Source organism: Triturus cristatus, chromosome 1_1 (genome assembly GCF_964204655.1).
Source record: "Triturus cristatus chromosome 1_1, aTriCri1.1, whole genome shotgun sequence".
Taxonomy (NCBI): domain Eukaryota; kingdom Metazoa; phylum Chordata; class Amphibia; order Caudata; family Salamandridae; genus Triturus; species Triturus cristatus.
This window is the reverse complement of record NC_140579.1, coordinates 117,899,791-117,924,901: the sequence shown is the minus strand read 5'-3', so window position 1 is coordinate 117,924,901 and position 25,111 is coordinate 117,899,791. Positions and strand designations below refer to the sequence as shown.

At 43.3% G+C, this 25,111-nt stretch overlaps 1 protein-coding gene across 1 annotated transcript in view; it reads left to right on the top strand.

The window, feature by feature from the left end:
* Positions 1 to 24,624, top strand: part of LOC146869715 (complement factor B-like) — a 315,575-nt gene extending 290,951 nt beyond the window's left edge. The window contains exons 16-18 of the mRNA XM_085613166.1: positions 12,321 to 12,453; positions 17,117 to 17,166; positions 23,282 to 24,624. Of these exons, the coding sequence (XP_085469292.1) occupies positions 12,321 to 12,453; positions 17,117 to 17,166; positions 23,282 to 23,446 (348 nt within the window). The 3' untranslated portion in view covers positions 23,447 to 24,624. The remainder of the gene's footprint in view (positions 1 to 12,320; positions 12,454 to 17,116; positions 17,167 to 23,281) is intronic.
* The last annotated feature ends 487 nt before the right edge of the window (positions 24,625 to 25,111 follow it).

The window sequence follows — 25,111 nt, the reverse complement described above, 5'->3', positions numbered from 1 at the left end:
ATTTACTTAATATGTCTTTTGCATTAATAGCTTATTAAAACTTGCATGGGTTAGTTTCAGCACGGCATGTGCGTTAATGCGGGGTTTCGAGCGGCCATGTTAAAAGCTATTGCGCTGCTGCAAAGATTTCCCACCAAGCGACAGAGATGTCATCACTACGTCGATGCAGTAGACGCATGCGCAGAAGAGTTCCCACGTTTTTGGCGGCCATTTTTAGGACACTCGGGTTACTGGTTAGTAAAATACAAAGGAAAGCTTCCCCTAGATACAATATGTAAAATGTGGTGCAACGTTAGTACTCACAAACATGTTGGTTATAGTATTACAGGTTATTCGAGAGGATTGCATAGGAGCAAGTTTCTTTTTATACGAAACCTTGCTCCATCACCAGGACCTAGGTGCAATTTGAGGCACATCACAATGAAGTGCAGGTCGGATACACCAACCACGTTCATCCTGGTCAAAGTTTATACATTTTGACTTAGGCCTTGAAGTCCCAATCCACCACAGGAGTACACTTATGAAGCCACCAAGGAGCTCAGGGGAGCCATCGGGAGACTCACAGAGTGTCAGACAGAGGCCAACAGCAGGGTCCAGTCCAGTGCAGTAGACGCATGCGCAGAAGAGTTCCCACGTTTTTGGCGGCCATTTTTAGGACACTCGGGTTACTGGTTAGTAAAATACAAAGGAAAGCTTCCCCTAGATACAATATGTAAAATGTGGTGCAACGTTAGTACTCACAAACATGTTGGTTATAGTATTACAGGTTATTCGAGAGGATTGCATAGGAGCAAGTTTCTTTTTATACGAAACCTTGCTCCATCACCAGGACCTAGGTGCAATTTGAGGCACATCACAATGAAGTGCAGGTCGGATACACCAACCACGTTCATCCTGGTCAAAGTTTATACATTTTGACTTAGGCCTTGAAGTCCCAATCCACCACAGGAGTACACTTATGAAGCCACCAAGGAGCTCAGGGGAGCCATCTAGAGACTCACAGAGTGTCAGACAGAGGCCAACAGCAGGGTCCAGTCCAGTGCAGTAGATGCATGCGCAGAAGAGTTCCCACGTTTTTGGCGGCCATTTTTAGGACACTCGGGTTACTGGTTAGTAAAATACAAAGGAAAGCTTCCCCTAGATACAATATGTAAAATGTGGTGCAACGTTAGTACTCACAAACATGTTGGTTATAGTATTACAGGTTATTCGAGAGGATTGCATAGGAGCAAGTTTCTTTTTATACGAAACCTTGCTCCATCACCAGGACCTAGGTGCAATTTGAGGCACATCACAATGAAGTGCAGGTCGGATACACCAACCACGTTCATCCTGGTCAAAGTTTATACATTTTGACTTAGGCCTTGAAGTCCCAATCCACCACAGGAGTACACTTATGAAGCCACCAAGGAGCTCAGGGGAGCCATCTAGAGACTCACAGAGTGTCAGACAGAGGCCAACAGCAGGGTCCAGTCCAGTGCAGTAGACGCATGCGCAGAAGAGTTCCCACGTTTTTGGCGGCCATTTTTAGGACACTCGGGTTACTGGTTAGTAAAATACAAAGGAAAGCTTCCCCTAGATACAATATGTAAAATGTGGTGCAACGTTAGTACTCACAAACATGTTGGTTATAGTATTACAGGTTATTCGAGAGGATTGCATAGGAGCAAGTTTCTTTTTATACGAAACCTTGCTCCATCACCAGGACCTAGGTGCAATTTGAGGCACATCACAATGAAGTGCAGGTCGGATACACCAACCACGTTCATCCTGGTCAAAGTTTATACATTTTGACTTAGGCCTTGAAGTCCCAATCCACCACAGGAGTACACTTATGAAGCCACCAAGGAGCTCAGGGGAGCCATCTAGAGACTCACAGAGTGTCAGACAGAGGCCAACAGCAGGGTCCAGTCCAGTCCAGTTAACACTAGTCAGCAAGGCAGTTACAGAAAAGTCCTTTTGTAGCTTGTAGTATCCATGAAGCGTGAACAGAAGCTTAGCCTTATGACCTTTGGAGTCCACTTCTTTGTCCTGGGTGCAAGAGGGAGCCATAGGTGCTGGCAGGATTGGTCATCTTTGACTTTATGAGGGAAAGAAGACTCTTCCTGAGCATACTCACAAAGGGCTTGGTACTAGTCTATTGTGACCTCAGACAATCTGAGGCCATGGCAGGGAGGCAGCAAATTCCAAATAGCACTGATGGGTGGAAACTGCCGAAACCTTCTGGTGTATTCTGCTTTAGGTGTCCGTATATAGTTTTTCCTGATACATGTCCTTATATAGGCACAATTTGCATTGCCCTTAAATAGGCATAAGGCATAAGATCCCAGTCCTTATGTAGGCATTAGCCATGCTATCCAAATACAGGCATGGTCACCTACATCCGTCCACCCCAACGTCACTACTAGTTCTTAGAAACCAGACCCTTAAGCTCTTGGGAGATCCCCTAGCACAGGATTATTGATTTCTCCAAGAACTCATTTATTATGCATGAACCGCTATTCCTTAAGGGTTCATTCCTGATGTCTTGATATACCTTCCTTTGCCCAAGCAAGTAGGAGGAGACCTCGACTTTAGAGGAGTCTGTGTCCCGGCCTGACGCACTGACAAGAGATGCTTTCATCCCTGCTCGCAGAGAATCCAGCTTCCAGTGTTCTGACCCCTTTCACGGGGTGTTAGAGTTCGAGACCCGGAAAGAGATTCCCACCTCTCTCATTCTCAAGGTATGGAGCTGACTAGAACCTAGAGGGACTCTTGGCATACTAAACTTGGCATACTAAACTTAGCATACCATACTATAGCCTACCATACTATAGAATACAGCACCTACTTCTTAACTTGTACTACACTTAGGTTAGGTACACTGGGGTAGAACTAGTTAGAGAAGCATCTACTCGCATTTTTAACTTATGTTATTTATGTATCGAATATATGTGTCATAGCTAAAAGATAATGCTAGCGCAGTATTATTTCTTTCTACTGCTGTACATAATATATCTCGCATACTGTCTTGTGATTATAAAAGCTCATATCTCTTACACGAGAAACAAGACTGCTTAATAAATCCTTTTATTGAAATGCCCGTCTATTCTTTCTCTGTAACTCTGAAGAAACTAAGCATACACGATTAGCTGAGTGAAACTGTTATCTGTTGTTTCCTCGATTCTGAGAGTGTTCCGATTCTTAAGGGAAACAAAGTTGTCATGTTTATGCGGTTGCCAGAAACTACTACCTTCTTGTTTACAAGGAGTTTCTAGTGGCCTCTGAGTTAGCTGGTACAAATTAATTAAGTTTAATATACTCGATAGGGGAATACTGACCTCAGTCCTAGGCCAGATCTATAGGGTATATTATTCCAATTCTCAGAGCCTATTAGGGAAATAGGAACTACACTACACTTCTCCTACTTCAAAGTGGGCACCAGGTATAACATTTGGACCTTCAGACCTAACACTTCAGATCACATGTAGACTTATGGAAGACTCAGAAGAAAAACTCCTGTGCTACTCTGCTGCAAGAAGGACTTCTACTCTGCTGCACTATTGTGCTGCCCTCCTTCCTGTGTAACTGGTTTTGCATCTTGGATTCAGGACCACCAGAGTGAATCCAAAGGCTATTTTCCTGACCTCTTGATAAAAGCCTTGGAGATAGAACAGGCTCCAACAGCCTTGAACCCAACACCTGGACTCTGCCATCTGCGAGCCATACCCTCCCAAGTGATGCCATCTCACTCCTGGACCCTTGGAAGTGGGCATGAAAGTGCTCTGCTAGACCAACTGTGGTCTCAGCAGAACCACGTAGTGTGACTCATCGCCTCCTAGAATCACTCTGTGGTGCATACCCAATGAAGACTCTTCATCATGGCTCGCAGTTTCTTTTGAACCGCCGCTGTGCGATCCATCCTCGACCCAGGTCTTTGCATTGCAAACCCCTCGTTGACGGCATTCTTGACTCTGGAATCCCCTTCGCAATACCTGCAACTCCTTTGAAACCAGCCAATACACGATGCAATTTCGACGGAGGACTTCACATCACAATGACATCCTCGACAATGATGCAGAATCTCACATCACAGCCTTGCAGCTCCCTGGAACCGACACGTACACAACGCATTTCCACACCAGGACCCTGCAACAACTCAGCTGCGCAACGCATCCTTGATGAGGGATCACGCAACCATGATTTAAGGTACTCTTGTTTAACGTGCCTACCTGGGTTCCTGTAGATAGCCCGCAATCCATCGCAGATGGCCTGAACCTGTGACTTTGTCCCGGTCCAGCACAACCAGATAAACACACTTGTGCCGAAGTGAGAAGTGAGAAGTGTGGCTCAATGATTAGAGCGGCAGACCCTGCTGCAGAGGTCTATCCCGGGACCAGGGTTCAATTCCTTGCCTCGGCGGGTCTTGGGCTCAAAAATTCCATGGACCTGATAATTCTCGCCTCGGTGCCAATTCCAATCATGGAGTGCAACTCTGGGCAATAGCTTGCTTAATCTCCACCACGGCCCCCACCACGCTAAGGATGCCTGGCCTCTACCTTGGGGGTGCCCAGGAGTGGACGCCTCACAGGGAAAGCCAGGATGGGTTCCACAGCGGTATTCGTACAAGCGCCTTGAGACCCTTGCGGGCGAGTAGTGCGCTATACAAGTATAAAATTCACATTTTACAATTTACATTTTGTGGCTATTTTTACACAAATCTTTATAATTGCATACCTCCGGTTCTACTGATTAATTTTTTGTTGTTTTGGTCTTAAATTATTAATAAAAAATTACTCTATTTTCTAAATTGGTTTGAGATTTTTCGTGAGTTGTGTTTTTCACTTTATTATTATTTCAATTGCTGCATAAATACTTCACACATTGCCTCTAGGTTAAGCCTGCCTGCTCTTTGCCAAGTTACTAGATGTTTGGGTACAGGTTAATTATGGGGTTGAAAGGATTGTGGTTGCTGCTTGAGTAGGGTTTCACCCCCCACAACCAACCCAATTTCTCACAGTGCTGTCCACTAATGATATTTTACTTACAAACTATGGGTACATCTTGTGCCATTTACTATGGGCTTATATGTAAGTTCAATATACTGATTGAGAATATGCCAAGTCAACCATGTTTAAAGGGTTAGCCTTGGCACTTTACTACTGGTTAGAAGGGGTAAAGTGCACAGCATTCTAAAAGCATCAAAAACATAAGGTCTAGCAACAGGCGAAAGAATCAGGGTTACCACATAGAAAATGTGTATTTCCTATAGCAATCTTTTACATCACATCAATTTTATTATTCGGGTGTGGGTCTCCTGTGAATGCCCATGGTGTTCTTGTTCTTGCGGTCTGTCACATAACTTCAATTTTACAACGCAAATGACGGCCCCATTGACCCCAGTATATTCTTGTGCTGATACCCTTTGAAATCACAGCATGCCATATATTTCTCATTTTTAAAGCCAGTATGTAGGAAAATAGATTATTATTTCTTGTGGACAAGTGTCCACCTCAAAGGATAAGACCACCACCTGGTAGATGTCACACAAATAATTAAAATAAGCCTGTGCTCAACCCAGGTAGCGTGACACAAAGCAGTCAGGCTTAAATCAAAGACAGTGTGCAAAGTATTTAAGCAGTGCATACACAGTGGAAAAAGTCACACGCAACACAATAAAACTCCATAACCAATTTAAACAATTTTAGGAGAAAAATGTGACCAAAACGACATGAATCCAAGAAGGGTAGTGGATACAAGATTTTCTTTTTTTGTAGCACATTTTATTCATTTTTTTGTTAGAGTTTTCATCATAAAATTAAAGCAATGCAACAACTGTACAACCATGGCGCTTCCCTCCCCAACTCCTCCATAACCCCTGCCCCACGATATGTCCCCCAGGGTGAAAATGCCAATTTTGGGATACAATCACAGGAAGGGAGAATGAACCGGGGACCCTCACCCACACATTCACAGATAGTGGTGTATATTATCTCCACTCATGTGGTTCTGTGGATTGTGTCATCATCTGGTCAGTTGCTTTACAAAATATAACTCAACATATTTATAGTAACTTTCTAATTTATTAGCAACTCTGCCAGCACAGGATAGCAAGTACAGCTTAACTCAACAAAGCTCATTCCCAACTGCCTCCCCCAGAACTCCCACAACCCTGAATTCCAACATACCTCACAAAGATGCAGGATGCATTCCAAATGTGCAATGCAGCAACACCACACATCCCCCTCCTGCATACAGTGAGCAATAAGTGAAAGAAATTACAAAACAACTATCTACAATACAACTAACAATATACACATGAGGAAATAAAACAAAATGATCACTTAAGATAAAGGCTAACACAGGACAAAATCTTCAAGCTTGTAAGGGGTGCGAATTACTCCACCCATCCTACCCACCCTCCTTGTACTGGTATCCACACATTCCTGTTTGACAACAGATCCATCCAACACCTCCTGTGCACATGCCGCTTCACACCGCGCCTGCTCCATCTCCTCATCCACTTCATCTTCCCACAACCAATCATTCAAATCATGAGAACCACCAACATCTCCTCCTACTCCGTTTCCATAACCCTTGCATTTAGCAAGGCGACTCATGTGCCACACCTGATTATCAGTCAGTCTCGCCGATTTCCTCACACATTCCACAACTCTCAAAGGTTATGAAAATACACTCTGCCCTTTAGGCACTTTACCCCATTTTTTTGTTTTCACCCAATCTCCTACTCTTAATGTCACAACCTTAGTAGCATTCCTTTTATCATAGTTCCTTTTGTACACTTGCTGTGCTTTAATGATGTTGCCCTTGAAAACTTCAGGTGACCACTCCACATGTCTTGTACTGTCCATCCATCCTATGTTATCTTTGGTAAAAGGCTCTCTCCCACGCATTAGAACAAAAGGACTGAATCCTGTGAGGGATGGCGTCAATCAATAACCACACAACATCTTTTTAACTTCCACTTCCCAATTCTTCCTATTCTCACAAGCAATTTGAATTTTTCATTTAATCACCCGATTAAGGCACTCAACAGCACCATTACCAGCAGGATGATACATTGAAGTATTAACATGCTGTACACCATTTCTCTGCAAAAACTGCTCAACTTTGGATGCCGTAAAATGTGTTACATTGTCACTTAGAAGCCTCTTGGGTAAACCCTCCTTCAAAAACACCTCTCCCAGAAACTCCACAACAGTGTCCGCATCAGCCTTTTCTACAATATCCAACTCCACCCACGTACTGAAATAGTCCACTAACACAATGACAAATTTAGTCTCACCAGACTTGGGCTGCACCGGACCTACGAAATCCACTGCCAACATATCCCAAACCATCTCTGGACACTCCATAGGCATCAATTGTGGTCTCAAAGTATTTAAACTTTTATCTGAATCAGCACACTGTCCACAATCCCTTACTCTTCTCTCCACCTCACGATCAATTCCCGGCCACCAATATGAAGCCTTAGCTCTTTTCTTAATCCTTACTATTCCAAAATGTCCCACATGACATAGATCCAAAAGTTTATCCCTGAGACCAAGTGGTGGTACAATTTTCCCACCTCTCACCACAAATCCAGACTCCACACCCAACTAATTTCTTACCTCCCAAAAACTCCTCACCTCTGCTATGTCTGGCTTCTTCTCTCCCCAACCTTCCAAAATCCACTCCTTCACTTTTTTAAGCAAATCATCCTTCTCATACTCCAGCATCCACTCTTTCCTCTCAATTAAATTCATCCCTTCTTCTTCCACCAGTGCAATTTGATAATCATCCCAAATACTTCCCGGTACCTCCATGACAGGTAAGGGAATACGGCTCAAACAATCAGCAACTTTGTTCTGTACCACAGGTACACACTTAATCCTGTAATTGTAATTCTGTAATCTCATTAAAAGTCTGGAAATTCTTGCTTAAACTGTCATCATTCCACCAGTTGTAAGCAAAGTTACCAAATCCTTGCGATCAGTTCTAACATCAAACTCAGTCCCATACCCCATATGCACCCGAGGGTTTCCCTCTCAATCACTGAATACACTTCCTCTGCAGGCGTAAGACTTCTTGATGCAAAACTAATCACAACCTCCATTGTACCATCCTCAATTTGTGTAAGCACTGCACCCAAACCTTTTCCATTTGCATCCACCGTAAGCACACTACGCAAATCCGGATCAAAACCCCCTTAGGAGCTTCATTACATATTTCATTTTTTAACCGCTCGAAAGCTTCCACACATTTTTCTCCCCAAACAAATTTGCACCGCTATTTTAGCAATTCTCTCAAATCGTAAGACTTTTTTGCAAAATGTTTTACAAACTTTGAGAAGAACTCCACAAGGCCTAAGAACGAACGAAGCTCTTCTTTATTCTTCGGTTCCGGAGCCTCCCTAACAGCTTCAATTAGTTTGTTCTTTGGAGAAATACCATCCTTCCCAATCACATAACCCAAATATGTTACTCTGTTCTGTGCAAAATGACATTTTTCATATTCTGCCATTAACCCTCTAGCTTTCAACACTTCCTTGACTTCCTTTAACCTCTGATCATGCGCTTGTCTGTTCTCGCCCATTATCAAAACATTGTCTTGAAAGTACAGAACCCCACTAATGCCCTTCAGAACTTCACTCATCAGTCTCTGAAAAGCTGAGGCCGCTGAAGCCAAACCAAATGGCATTCTGACATATTGGTATCATCCAAAAGGAGTTATAAATTATGTTATCTTCCTGCTAAGCTCATGTAACAGACCTTGATGATAGGCTGATGATAAGTCCACCGTCGAGAATCACTTCATTCCTTTTGTTTGGGTCAAATTTTCATTAATATTCAGTAATGGAAATCTGTCCACTTGTATTTCTTTAGTTACACCTCTCAAGTCCACACATAATTAAATTTTTCTGTAGGACTTACGTGCCACTACAATTGGAGACATCCATTCCGATGATTCAATTTGCTCAATCACTCCAGCCTACTTCAACCTGTTCAATTCTTTCTCCAACTCGCTCCTCACAACAAATGGAACATTTCTCAATTTAAAATGTACAGGACCTGCACCCTCCTTCAATATAATCTTGTGATTAAACCCTTTAAGCAAAGCAATTTTCCCTGAAAATACTTTCTTATAATCTTCACACATTTTTCCCCCCAAATTGTCTCCTTCCTTCAACACCAAAACTTGTTCCTTAGTATTTGGGTTGAGAATAATATTCATACTTCTTTGATCTCTCCAACGCAGAAACACATGGCCCATACTCAGCCATATGCATCCTTCCTTCAGCTCTTCGACGCTTAAAAACAAAAGAAACATCCCTGCACCCCTCCATGGGTATGCTTTCCCCAGTGAAACATGCTGGTTTAATGTCACAAGCTTTAAGTTCTTCTCCACAAATTTTTCCTTCCACATTTCTAAATTTATTATAGTGTAAGGTGACCCTGAGTCTGCCACAAGAAAGACAGGAACACCAGCAACAACTATCTCACAGAACGGTTTACTTCTTCCTTGACTATTAACATCCAAAACTGCATCCTTAACCATAATTACAACATCATCCTCTTCAGAACACTCCTTATCAGTGTCATTCTCTTTGTGTTGCTCTGACACACACTTAATTCTCGTTCTGGTATCCTTTCTTCTGCAAGCATGTGCAAAGTGTCCAATCAGACCACATGCTGCACATTTCTGATCCCTTGCTCTACAAACCCTACAATTAGCCAAATGCTCATGACTCCCACATCTGTAACAACTCAGAACACCTTGTCCATCCTTCTTGTCATCTACTCTAGCAGGAACAGTAGACTTCCTTTGCTCCTTAAAATCTTGTGTTTTGTTACTCAAAGTCTTTTTGCTAATTGTTTTTCTAATTTTCTTTTTTTTTACTGCACAAACTTCCTCCTGCTCTTTACCACCCTCTAAGGCTGCTTTTGCTAATCTCAGAGAAACGTCTGCCTTTCTCACAACAGCTATAACTTTGTTCAAGGTGCCATCACCCATAGCCCATAATCTTTCCTGCACTCTTTTATTGTTTGTAAGCATAATGATCTGATCCCTTATTAATTCCTCTTGCAGTGGACCAAATCTACAAGGTACCGCAATTTTTTTTTTTAAATTTACCAAATAATCATCAATGGTCTCATTCTGTTCCTCTTTCCTATGGAAAAATGTGTTCCTGTCAATTGCAATACAAATTGTGGGTGCATAATACTTTTCTAAGTCCTCTAATGCATTTGCGTAAATATCAATTTCATCTTCCCCTCCTGCTTTCTTTTCCATTTGGTTATACTGTTTAATTCCCTCGGGACCCAAAGAGTGTAGCAGTATACCTTTCTTAATGCCAGGTTTTAGACTCTTATTGTTAATAGTAACCATATAATTTATAAAGTAGTCTTTCCTTTCTTGCCACTATAATGCGTGGCTCACCAGGATCTGGTAAAAATGGAATCGGAGGTGTTAATGTGAATGTCTGTGCTGCACACATTCTTCAAACTGAATCTTTATAAATAACAGTTTTTTAAAATTGCCCCTTGACAATACCTCTAAGATCTTCCTTACAAACTAAACAATGCACAATGTGCTAATATTGTTAAGCTCACAATTAGAAGATAATTGTCACAGGTGTGCGCATCACTGTGAGCGAACGCACTCTAATACTCATGCACAACAAGCTATTTTTGTAAAGCTCACTTGAAGAAAATAATTGTCACAGATGTGCGCATCACCGTGAGTGAACGCACTCCAATAGTCACGATGTGCATATCACCGATAAAAATGATGAGCACCTCCATGATTTTCAAAGGATCCGGTGTGCACATCACCGATGTGCAACATGTGACATGAAGTACTAACGCACTGCCCTCTTTCCGATGTGTTTTTAACGTCTTCCCGTAATTCTTCCTCCTCAAAATGGCCTCTTCCTACGTGTGACATCACCACGCTGTACGTCCAACACGCTGTTCACTTCCCAATCGATGATGGCCGCCAGACGTCAATCACGCTCTCCTCGCGAGACTGCCTGCTCGCTTTCTCTGCCTCTCCTATCCACTGAGTCAATTACATCACCGGCATCACATGCTTCGTCATGCGACACACACAGCTGGCCCTCGATGATCTGGTCTTGTGCGGTTGGGCCGTCCTACGCGGTGTTACCCCATCTTTCTCTCATCCCGCTAAGATACTCAGATGTTATGGGCCAGAGGCTGAGCCTTTAACCCCATCTCAACTCGAGCAAAATGTCAAAGTTACAAAGACTGGTGAGTATATATACTTGCCCACATTTACGAGTGAAACACCCTATAATCTAGGCCTTCAACCCATAATGGTTGGTAATATCAATGGAATTCGATGAGGGGTATTACAATAGCAATGCAGAGTACAAGAAGGGTCAAGGGTGCAGCGCAGAATTGGAGGTGGGTGGATCGTACAATTTAAAGGGAAGTAGTGATCACTGTCTAAGGGACCAGACTGTTTTTATTGCTTCTGTGAAAAGACGCAGGAACATCTCCTTTGACGTAAAAACGTTAAATGGAACCACTACAATTGCTATGGGTATAGTGTTTCCCAGGATAGCCTCGAAAGAACTTAGGAGTGGGAGCAGGAAGAGATACGGAGCTTCTGTGGTCAGGATTCCGATTGATAAGGTATCCCTTGCTCGGGAAATAACCATGACTACTCAGTCATTACAACGCACTACCTTTACAAAGCAGTCATTACATCGCACTATCCTTTAGATCTCATGCCATTACAACGCAGCCATTACAACACGTCACTACAACGCATGCCATTACAACTCACACCACTACAACGCATGATTTTTACCCCTACACTATCCAACACTTACCCTACTGTTGCACTCACTGGAGTGGGAATAGTAATTTTACCCCTACACTATCCGACACTTACCCTACTGTTACGCGAATAAAAGTATGTGATGTAATGGTATGCGTTGTAATGGTATGCATTATAATGGCAGGCGTTGTAAAAACATGCATTGTAATGGATGTTGCGATGTAAAAACCGCGTTGTAAAGGCATGCGTTGTAAAAGTTTGCGTTGCAATGTCATATATTCCCCTTGCTAACGGCAAAGTAAGTAACCAAGAGAAAGCAGGGATTGGCCAAGACAAAGGACCAGGAATGAGAAAAACCTTAGAAAGTTAGAATGACAAGTGTGAAAAACAGCGGTTTCGCTTCAGGATTCTATGAATTATGCCTCAGTCTACATCAATACATGCCTAATTTGCTTGTCTCAGGGGGGGGTCAAAGATGTTTTAAAGGATGGAATATGTTTTGATAATAACACCTTCTAATGATGTTCCCTCTCTAGAAATCAGTGTGCAACAGGGATGCGCTGAAAGCCTCCCTCTACGTGGATGTCAAAGATGTCAGCGAAGTGGTGACAGATCGCTTCCTATGTACTGGTGGGACGGAACCTCATATCGACGCGTTCACTTGTAAAGGTAGGTACAATATTTAAGAGGTGTCTCTGTGTGATAAAATGGCTATTGAATGAGGGGCTGTTCTCTGTTATTAAATCGAGGTAAAGGATAAGGTGGTATCCCTGTGAGAGTAAAGGTGGATATACAAAAGATTGGCCCACTGTGAGTTAAGGTAGGTGCAGGATAAAGGAATGTTCTTCTGTGAGCAAAGGTGAGTGTAGGATAAGTAGCAGTGCCTCTGAGAGTTAATGTATGTACAGGATAAAGGGATGTCCTTCTGCGAGCAAAGGTGAGTGTAGGATGAGTAGCAGTGCCTCTGAGAGTTAAGGTAGGTACAGGATAAAGGGATGTCCTTCTGCGAGCAAAGGTGAGTGTAGGATGAGTAGCAGTGCCTCTGAGAGTTAAGGTAGGTACAGGATGAGGTGATGTCCTTCTGCGAGTAAAAGCAGATATTCCACGAGAGACGGCCTACTGTGAGCTAAGGTGGGTACAGGAAGAAGAGATGTCCTTCTGTGAGTAAAGGTGAGTTGAGTATAGGATGAGAGGCTGTGCCTCTGAGAGTTAAAGTAGGTCCTTGTAACGTGGTGTCCCTCTGTGTCAAAGTGGATGCACTGCCTACTGGCTCTCCTTTGTGTCAAATAAGCTAATCATGTTTGTGACGTATGAAGTATATCTGTTGGCGCTTCTGTGGGGAGGAGGCTATATGGTTTACATGTGGACTGGTGATTGGCAGGGTCCTTGCAGGAAAGGTGGGCTAATTAGTATTTGTCAGAACACTGTTCAGAGGGCCACGGGCATGCAGGGGGTACTGGACCCAAACTTGGGAGTTGAGGCCTTTTAGTCCTGATATAGGGCCCAACCAACTATGGATACTGAGCAACTGGCCAAGTAGCCTTTCAGCACTTGACTGTCAATGGAATCTATGGTCAAGCAGTCCAAGGCTCCTTTGGCGAGAGGTGTGAATACAGGTTAGTGAACACGACTCATAACTCAAAGAGCGCTCAACAGTGTCAATAATATAATGTCCAGTCAAAAACTCATTTTTATAATAATAAGAAGTATTTTATTTCTAACTCTACACATTCAAAGCAATGGTACGACATATATAAGCAATAGCACATTTCCCATTGATGTCAGTGCTCTAGTGTACCGCTGGCAAACCCCTGTCCCACCTGTTCTTCGTAATGTGGGAGGGGTTATTCCCCATTCACTGGTGACCACATCTAGGGAATTGTCACTAGTAGGTCTTAACTTAAGAGTCTATTCCAACTCCTAGCAAAGTAGTCAAGTGTGTCTTGGCCCTTAGCATCAAGTGCCCCGGGGCGTGAAGGAAATAACCCGTTTAGGGCCACCCGGGTCACTAATGACCACCTATCAGCCTTCCGTACTAAATGAAGAGTCGGTCAGAGAGTAGAGAATACAAACCAATAATTGTTTATTCATATACACTCAGAGCAGAGCCCCATCTGCCCAGTCGCTAGGCGTGCTGCAGAGGGAACTGAAATCAACAAGCATTCAGATACATTATCTACGTTTCATAACAGGGCGAAAACATGCTCCTATCTTATACAAAGTATCATGCTCCAAGGCCGTTCCATCTGGAGCCCGCCACCAACAAGGGGGAGAGGGCCTCTATCTGGTGAGAAAGCTATGCGCTTACATAAACAGTGTACTCATTTCTGAAACAAAACCAAAGTGAAGAAACGAAACTTAGAGGGATTTTCTCGGAATTAAACGAAATCTGTTTCGAACAGCTAAAAATGGCGCCCAAATACAAAATGGTGCAGCACATGCTAACTTACATAAAGCATGCGTAAGCATGAACAATTTCTATTCCAACAGGTGTATAGGCCTGTAACTAGTCTCCGGCAGCAGGATGCTTGTAGTGTCTCAGCTGGCTCCCCGTCTGTGGGCACTCACACTGCTCCAGTCCTGTCCTATGAGTCAGCTACACGGGGGTAAAGCAGCACTCTGCACGCTGGTTCTCTCCTGAGCTTACGTGCTCAGCTCCAGTAGAGATCGGAGGAGGCCTGCTGCTCCTCCTGCGCAGTTAGTCTTGCGCTCCCCATTGGGGATAAGGATTGGATTCCGATGCTCCCAGGGGAGTCCTGGTGATGTGGCGATGCACTGACAGGGGCAACTTGGGCACAATCCTTGATGCTTGATGGTGACTCACGGATCACAAGGTTCACAGTTCTCAGGTGATGGCCCAATCCTCACAGTAGTCCATACCTCGGCTCCTCCTGGCATATGGGGTCACCCCTAGGCTCCGCACAGCTTTGGGCCTTTTAATCTGCCAATAAATTTTACAGCCCCCACTCTGGCATAACTCACCTCGCATGGCACTCTGTTCACAGTTATTTTCAAGATGGCCCTCTCCTGCATATGGGGATTGCTGACTAGAATCTGTACATGGGCAACAACCCGATCTGTCCATCTCCTTGCACTGGAAGTCTTCTTGTTTGGGCCTGCAACTGGACCTTGCTCCTTTTAACACTCTTCTCTTCTTCACAGGGCACACAGGTCTTGGGAGGCAGGCAGGCACTGGTGCTCCAAAGCACGTCAGATTGGTTTCCCTGGATGATATGATGAAAAAAACTCCATATGCCTCACCCTGCAGGGAGGCTAGCAGGCCTTAGCCCCCAGTCCTGGTTCTCACACAGCCTGACTTGCTGCTCAGGACATGACAAATTCTTGGGGTCTCAACCTCCCCTTCTTATAGTCTATTTCCAGGCACCAAATGTGATTTAGGGTCTGGGTCTTTGAAGTTTTATGTTGGGATGGGTTATGCTTCATTTTACCCTGTTTGAGGGAGAGAGCACAATCACTTTAGCACTGGATAGCAATGGTAATGTGCACAGAGTCCTAAAAACCAAAGATAAGGGTTCAGAAAACAGGAGGGCTTAAGGCAAAAAGTTTGGGGGTGACCCTATAGAAAGGGCCAAGTCCAACAGCAGTATTCAAAGTGAGGCTGGCGGCCTGATACCATGATTTTACCAGCAGATGCTGTTGGAGGATCCTTGTTGATGATGATATTGTGAAATAGTTCAAGGAATTTGAACATAAGATGGTTTTGAAAGGGGATGCTGTACCCATCAAGCCCAAGTCCTGAACTGCTTCTCTTAAAAGTGTGCAAAGGGTGGAGTTATTGATTGTTTCAACTTGTTGTTCCTTACTTAACCCCTTGAGTGCTCTCGTCGGCCAACGGCTGTCGCGAGCACTACCTCACTAGTGCTGCGCACGCCCGTTGGCTGACGGGACCCCGCCCACTCTTTAGAACTCCCGCAGCGCGGCGGAGTTTGCGCTGCAGTTAAGGAGTTAAATTAATCCTACATCATTACTGTATCCTAAATGATAAACTAAAGCGCTTGGCGATTAAATAGGTGGGAGCCCATCGGTTTCCAAAATACGGCTCAAGGTTCTAACAGCATAGGGAGTATTTAAATCAAAATACAAGCATCTGTAAGCTACAGATGAGGAATATTCACTGATTACAAGGGCACCAATTAGTAGTGCAGTTGTCAAAACAGATTTGTGATATTTATTTATGAAAACAACTTAATACGTCATGTTCCCTACCTTTGTAAACCTCTTTTCTACTACATGTATCTTCCCAATGCATTTTCACACTCTGAGTGCTCTTCATAGATCTGCTGTGGTGGCAACACTCAAACAAGTGTAGGACTGTGATAACAGCAGCATAGCAGCTGTATTGTGAAAGCATGATGAGCTTTATAAACTTGGAACATAAGACGTTCTGCTGTGGCTAAAAAGGGCAAATGACCAAGAAAATATTTGCTTAGGCTATGGTGCGAATGCCTTAGCATATGAATAGCCAATATCAAAATGTGAAACTAGTAATTAATAAAATAATCTCTACTTAGTGCATCAACTCTTTGGACAAGAGGTACGGAGTGAATTGTAGGTCACTAGACGCAGTTTCGGTTTCTTGGACACAAAGGGGCATATAATCAAGGGCTGGCGATATAATTATCGCCGCTTTAACATCTGTTTTCGGGCTATAAGCGGCGATAATTATATCGTAATATCATCAAGGACACGCTAGCGCGTGTTTCTTTGATGTAGAGCCCATTTTTTCACAGCCTGGCCTCGCATCCCTCATGAGATGCAAAGAAGGCGTGGCTGGGAAGGCAGCTTTGCAATATTAACAAGGAGATGCAGCGATAAAAAAAATCGCGCTACCTCGGCCTTAACGCTGGAATTTAACGTCTGTTAAATTCCAGACTAAGGCATACTAACAATGGTAGGTGGATTATTCTTGATACGACCACAGGGTCGTATCAGCAATGTTATCTCTGTTTTCCATGGAACATCGCTGTAAAACCAGCAATGTTCCATGGTAAACACCGCTATTGCTGAAATATTATCGCCACAGCGCTATGTATTGTTAATATAGCGTTATCATGGCGATAATTTTCAGCGACAGCCGGCGATAATATTTCTACCGCTATGCGGGGCCAGCAATAATTATCGCTGGCTCTTGTTAATTTGCCCCTAAGAGTTTTATTCTCAGAGTGACGGCATAACCAATAAAAAGCTATTGTGTGGTCCAGTAGACTTCCAAAATATAGGTTGCAAATGCTCCAACAATGTCAAGATGTAATTTAGATTACACTATATAATACACAAATGTTCTCCTTTGTTCATATTCCCTATCTTGTAGGTGACTCTGGAGGGCCCCTGGTGATAAACTACAGGCAGCGATACATTCAGGTTGGTCTTTTAACACTGTACCATTGTATGCACCATTTTGCAAATATTGCATTAAGTTTTGACTACTATGTAAAATGTCAGTTTTTGCAGGTTATTCCAAACTAGAGTTTCTAATTCTTCCCACAACACACCTACAAGAATCCGGTGATTTTGTCGCCATGAACCTACAGACAATTCACTGCAACTTACTGTAATGGTGACCCAGGTGATCCTAACTCCTGCCCTCCCGCCTCCGCAGCTGACTGGGTCTCTACTCCAATGTGTCTTCATTACCTCCCCTCTCCCCCCCCAGAAAAATCCTGTGTTAGCAGTGGCGGCTGGTGACATTTGAAAGTGGTGAGGCGTAAAATGATAGTCATACTGCACCGTAGCGAACGAGCCCAAACAACCTAAGAGGGGTTGGGGGGGTTCTGTCAGTTCAGGATCTGAAGACCTCGGGGGTTTATTTACAAACTCAGTGTGCCTTGGAACACAGTGCAGACCCATATCTACGAGGCCACGGAAAGCCACCTTACCTGGCTTTTCATGGCCTTGTAGATATGGTGTAAGGCAACGCAGCACAAGTCATGGCGTTGTCTCACACGGCCTCGGGGAGACGTGCCAGGGGCATTGCGGTGGATGTTCCCACTCAACGCCCATGGTTGTTGACACATTCTCGGATTTACAACACAGCATAAATCTGGGAATGCGTCAAAACCCTGCTTCTCTCCAGGGGTTGTCGCAACTGTTGATTTTGTGAAGGAAGGTGTCCCTTCCTGCACAAAAACCTGATTTCAACAACAGGCACCATTGTGTCAAGATGCAAGGGTGCCTGCATTGGCACTAGGCTGCCACTTGTGATATGGCGCATTCCTGTCCTTTTCTCTTGACGCTGGGCAGTGTAACAAAGTGACGTGCAGCGCTGCCCTGCGTCAAATTGTTGTAAATGAGGACCCCAGTTTATTTACAGACCACCTTCTTCTTGAAAACAATGCAAAGACAGTTTCTGAAAGAGACATTGCAGGGGACGTTTAGGAAAGCTCTCGAAGCAATATTTTGGACTATTTGCAGTCTGCCAGTAGACATGTTGGGAGGTCAAAGTAGATCAAAGAGGATCCCTAGATTTGTGGAACTGCTAGAAAAGCTAGGCAGAGTACCATGTTTAGCCTGCCACCAAGCAGAAGACCACGGATTGGCAAAATTTACAAATAGAAGAACTTCTGCTTTACCATCCAGTGCAGGGATCTCATGGCCACAGGTTAGAAATGTGGGTAAAACTAAAGGATGAAAGACTGCTCAGTCAGTCTTTCATCCTTCTGAAGATAATGAACTGAATGGCAATAGGTTGGGTAAAAATAAATATCTGTTAATCATCTTCAACATACCAGCCATCGAAAATGTGCTTCACAAAAAGAAGGTCTTAATACAGAGGTTTCTTTATCTGTCATAAAATCTAATGCTGTACTTTTCATCAACACAAAACTATTTGCTTGAGCTTTTATTTCCTGTAATTAACAGAAAGCACATGTATGAATCCAGATCACCATGTGTCGATGGCGTTTGTTGATCTAGGCTAACACTCTCATCTTTGATCTTCAACATTAATACTCCGGAGGGCGGTTACCAAACCCGGGCAACAATATTTTGACAACACTCCTAAATCTTAAGATTATCCCAGGTCTTAAATTCACAACAGAACACCACATCACTTACGTTGACTAAGTCTGACCTCAATCAAAAAAATATCCATACAATGTATTGCAATGAACCTTGCTACACATTTCCACCTACTCATATGTCTCTACATCCAACAATAAACGTGGGCACTGGCAGCCACTGGAACATTCCTATACTGGCATTAAACTCCAGATCTCAGGCGAGTGAACTAAATGAAAATGTCACTTTCAGTAATCATCTTTCTGGTAGATAATCTATCTACCTGCAGATTCCTCACCTCTCAAGTATCCTAAGGAGCCAGACTAGATTTGTAACTTTTTCCATGGCTGTCCCACATTGGTTGATGGCACTCACATCACCTTGACACTGGAAGTGACAGCATAGTGAAATAATTGTCGCCATAAAGGGACCATCATGGTGCACAGATGTCAGTTCCCCATCTTTTCTTCTCATGGATTTTATACCTGTGGATTCCTCACCTGTTAAATAGATTCAAAACCAGTACCCCTTTCAGGTGGTCAGTCTAAAGGTACGGTTAGATGAGAAAATCCTGGAGCTCCAACCATGGTGCAAAATAGTATTTCATTCCTACTTCTGAATCCGAACAATGATGCCTGGTGAAGGTGTGATGGGACACCCATGTCCCCGCCCGTCAGGACACCCCTAGCCAGTGGTGAGATAAATGACCTTCCTGATACAGTGAGACTAGATTCCCTCCAGATATTCTTTCTTCGCAAAAGCAAAACCAATATTTATATCCACCTGGATACAGAACCGCCTTGGCTTTCTTCCTGTCAGTATACCCCTAAATAGCTGTTCGTCAGATCTGATCTCCTTGTTAAAGTCCATCTGGGATCCAGCATTTGTAATCCCTTGTCCTTGAATTTGAAGCACTTTGAGAAGGCTCAAAACATACAAAATTGACACTGGTCTCCAAATTAAGACTGGGTGCTCAAAGATCAGGCTGGTGCCTTCCCACACTTCATTCTCTTTAGCACAGCACCAACGTTATCCCCAAAGAGACATGCTTTAATGTATACCATGTCCATGAATATTGTTGAATCAGTGGTATCCAGTCCAGCTCTGATTATCTGTTTAGAGGAGTCTTTTCCATCACAAATCACCTCACAAAGTGATTCTTAAGGTGGTCTGGTAGTTTTGCCACCACCATTCTTGCCTTGTCCCAAAAAGCTTGGGAAAATCTTCTCAACAAATATGTGATATTCAGGGAACAAAGAGCCAAACTTTCCACTGACAAGACTTTCTTTGTATATTTGATCCTGTTTCTGGTGGGGCTGCACGGAAAGCACCCGGATTTTGTCCTGTACTGCTGCTGTCATCTGTCTTACGCTGAATGACCTCTGGTGTCTGAATATGATCTGAGTTAGTGTTAGTGTGAATTGTTTGTCTGCTTCTCCCTAAACCTTTCCTCCACTACCATGCTCTAGTTATCTCTAGTTTACCTCAGGAGGATAGAATTAGCTTTCAACAGTGGCCGCTCCGTGGGTGGCACCGGGGCCGTAGGAGCTGGAGTGTGTGCGTCGGTGCTTGTGGGAGGTCAACTGATGAGGGTCTCAGCACAGAAATTACTCTAGACAATACAAGAGGTTTTTCATATAAAAAGCAGGGGGAATATGGCATAGGGGGAAGACCCACCAGCAGGAATACAAACAAATCCTTAAAAGGTCTTACGGAGCCCAAAGGCGTGCCATGGGGGGCTGAAGTGTTCCAAAATATCTCCATAAAAGTGTGGAGGAAGAACGCCTGATCAGCTCCTGAAATTTTGGCTACGTCTAAAGATGCTCTGAATATGGCCTTTGTGATAGAGGAACTAGTATGGGACTTTTACTATGGCTCTGCAGATGGAGGCTTTTTGGAAGACATCAACCACCATCTGTTCTGGCTCCGTGGTTGACTCCAAAGATGGTAGAGTGTGTTGAAGTGACAAACCTCTAAACTGTGAACAGCGTTTTGGCAAGTCGTCTTCAACCCTACTCTTCTGAGTGGAATTTGCTGGATGAGAGGAGCAGGATCCAGAGGGAGACATCAACTCAGAGTGTGACCGCTGCAGAGCTTGACGCTTGGTGTTGACCATATTCTGACTTTGTACTCCTTTATGCCCTTTGGGTGTATGAAGACACACTCGTCGCATGACCTTGAGTAGTGCCTCGACCCCAAGCACATGGACATATCTCATGTCAAACTTTAAAATGATAAATTTCCAAGAGAGAAGCTCTGGATACTTGTCATATTGCTCTGGATAAAAAGAAAACTGCTGAAGCTATGTCAGGGTGGGTGCTTTATGGCTCCGGTGATGTGACTGTAGCATTGCCCCCAAAGGAGCAAGCACCCTATAGTTACATAAAAGAGATACAGAAAAGTTTCTGGATCCAGTCTGGTGTCCGGGATATTCAGTAGGTGAGAAATCTGCGGTTAGAAGTATCCCGCTCTGGGGCTATTCATTAAAGACAATGAAAATGTTCAATATCTGTTTTCTGAGACACAACTTCCTACAACCCTGAAGCCAAGCTGTGCATTAGTAGAAAACTGTCATCTTGTCCAGAAGAGACAGCTGTTAAGGGTTCTCTGATGGGCCTATTCAAGAGTTGGATGGCACAGTTAATGTCTGCATACCATGTTGACCTGACTGATATCAGTGTCTCAGCACTTTCGCTACATTTCACCAGTTCTCATATAGCTACATTGTCTCCCTCCAGCGCCTCAGGTGCATCTTCAAATAAGCCTGCATTACTGTTGTGGAGAAGTGTGGCTCATGGGTTAGAGGCAGCCGACCCTGAAGCTGAGATCGGTCCTGGACCAGGGTTCAATTCCCCGCCTCGACGGGTCTTGGGCTAAAAATTCCACGGACTCGATAATTCTCACCCCGGTGCCTCCTCGACTCACGGGTTCACACTCTGCGACTCTGGGCAATAGCTTGCTTAATCTCCACAACGGCCCCTCGCGGCGGGATGCCTGACTTTCACCTTGTGGATACCCTGCTATCTCACAGGGGAATACCAGGACGGGTTCCCTAAGCAAGCGCCGGGAAACCCACTGTGGGTAGCTGTGCGCTATATAAGCTCAACTACATTTACATTTACTTTACTAACAAAGCTGTCCTCCAAAACTCCAAATGTAGCTCTCTCATGGGCTGAATGTAAAAGCTGGAGAGGCATCAAGGATCTGCACGGGGAGGAGCTTCCCCTGGAAGACAAATACATCAGGAAACATTAAACAAAACTAAAACAAAATATCTTCCAGGAATAGCCTAATCACTCAGAGGGCTTACGTTGAAGCCTACTTACCTAAAAAGAAACCCCACTTGCCAAACCTTACCCAATGCGGTGAACAGTCTAAAGATGTGCTCACATTCAGAATTTTCTTTTGTTGCTCTGTGTCTGGGCTTGTTGGAAAGCTAAAGTGTCCTGACCCTCAGACTCATATTGGATTGAGTAAAAGCAGTGTGACAAGGCATTGTAGTACAGACCAATAAAGAAACAATTGTGACCTATCAAGCGGAGGGCAATGGCGAGCTAAATTTATATTTGGTAGAACAACTGAATATAGCCATTCCATCGCTGAACTAACACTAATGTATGTTTGCACTTGATGGACCTTGATGGACCAACGAAACAAATGAATGCCCCATCAAGAGACCAACCTGTGGAACATATAGTGATGAACTTTTGCTCAGCCTAAAGTCATGATTTTGAAAGTCATTCTAGTCTTTCAGTCATTTCTCCTGCTGTCATGTCTACATGAAGGCATGTCCAAAAGCGAAACCATTTTTCTTGAAAACAATTCTATAGACTCAGAAGGGGGCCTACTTTGTGTTTTCTGTGGTTTTGGTGGAAACCAATTGAACAGTAGGAAAATGATCTAAAAGCCACAGCCAAACAAAGGTGAAGAAAAACTAATCATCCACCAAAAGAAGTCCTTAAAGAGCTTAGGCAAGCTAGGCGGCAAATGCATCAGTGAATCTGTATGGGGCTCTTCGCAATAGAGAAAGTGTGCAAACCTTCTCAGTCCTCCTTAGAAAAATCTAAAGGCTAAATTAAAAGTCTACCTAATGTCCAAGGTTACACCTTCTGCCCCAAAATAAATGAAAACATTCTACTCTAAAGAAAGGATTAAATGTCTCTCCTTTGTTTATAAATGTTGTTGTCTTCCAAGTGCCTAAAACATTTTGAACAAACGTTGGACACAGCTGCCTTATGTTTTTCTTGGAAATTACACCAGCAAATTGGGGAACCCCATTTTCCCAAAGAATGTCTTTATCAACATCACACATCACTACTTTTTTGAGCTTCTGAACGGCCTCTAATATATCTTTTGTATTCCTCCCTTGAATTTCACTGCTTGCACTAACTCATGTGGTGTTGGAAGATTTACTACAGGGCCATAATAACATGCTTGCTTTCAGAGTAACAAAACTGAATACATATTTTTTTTCCTTTAGGTTGGAGTGATCAGCTGGGGTGTGACAAACCTATGCATAAATAACATAAGGAAACTACGTGCAAAGCCTGAATCCAGGGACTTCCACACTAATCTATTCAAAGTGCTCCCTTGGCTGCAAGAAAGGCTAAAGGAAGACGGGCTCGGCTTTCTGCCACTGCCCTAATGAGTCGACAGAGGGAAGCAGATAAAGCATACCCGCCGCTGAGTAGGATGACACATTTGGACCCAGGAATTGCATTTCTCTAATTCTCAAAATTCATATTCAGAGTCACTTGTACTACAGACCTCTGACTGTGGAATAACCAAGACTTCTGCCATCTTTAGTACTGGTTCAGATATGCAGAAAAATAAAAGGCAGCTTAAGCAATTGTGTTGAGTATTTACAAACCTGCATAAAAGAATTGCTTGGCAGAAATCCATGTGAGCAACAACTATCAATCGAATAAGTGACTTCAATACATAAGAAATGTTTGCTTTGAACATATCAATATTGCTTAAAGAGTATTGCTAACTTTAATAACAAAGGGCCCCGCTCCAAGATGGCCGCCAGATGTTATCTTAGCAGCACCTTGTGTAGGATATTAAACTTTTAAGTAATGCAGTGCACCGTCCAGTCAAGTGAGAACCACACTGTAATGACTTCACATTTACAGGTTGTGACATCTGCAGTGATTTTTAAACCAATTGGCCATCTATACTCAGCACTGCACTCGCAAAGCATCAAGACAAAGACCAAACAGATTCTGAGAAGAGATATGGAGATGATGTCTAACATTAAAAAGCAAACGTTGTCATGCATACATAATCCAAGTTGTACAGGGAAAGAAGCTGCTGAATGGCACCACCAGTAATATTGAGACAGTATTGATTGGCCTTGATGCTTTTCCTAACTAAATTTTGTGGTAGGACAATATTTCAGTATAATCTTTTTTCTAAACCAATGAATGTTCATACCCACAAAATCTAAATCAGCACCCAAGGCTGTGGTTAGCAGAATGGGCTGCTATTTTCAATTCAATGCTTGTGAGGATCCGGGGAAAGAAAGGCTCTGGCAAATTGTAGAGCAAGAGTTTTATTCATGGCAGAGATAGCTTAGTTGGTTTTGACCAACTGCAAACCATCGGCACCGGTCGATGGGCCACCCCTTAACCTCAACCATGAGAAGAAATCATGTTTAAAACATAGTCGTGCACAGGCTGAGCGTGAATTAGATGTACAAACCTCTCTGTCTTTGAGGTTCATCTCAACCAAAGGCTGGTAAAGATATTAAAACCATTAAAAAAGCGAATGGGGATTGAATAAAAGCAGAACACTGTATTAATAAAAATATTAAGAAACAAATGAGTGTGGTCCTTCTTTTCTGCCAGTTCATCATATTGCTATAGCCTATTTTATAAATATCTAGGGTACAGTTCAGTCACTTGGGAAAGTGAGTGAGTGTGATTGTAATCTGACACCAGTTTCTTCGTTTGCACAAGAAGAACTGGTCCTGCAGAGAAATACCTAATTGAAAAACAGAACAACACTACTGCTGTACAGATTTAACACCCCTTAAGTAATAGAAAAATAACATCTCATTCTCTTATAATCAATCTTCCTGCGTGAGACATGCTTTAATGGACCTGAGTCGGTTACTTCATAAGCAGTTATCCTATTTATAAAAATATATATATATTTATAAAGCAAAAAGGGACTTGCATGTTATGTATTTTTAGGTGGTGCCAGAACCAGCAGGAAAGCGCTGCTCTGGTGATCTGTTGTAGGTAGAGTACGGAGGAGAAGCCCCACCCACATTTTTCATTGGCTCGTGTCTTTACCCTTCGTAAAT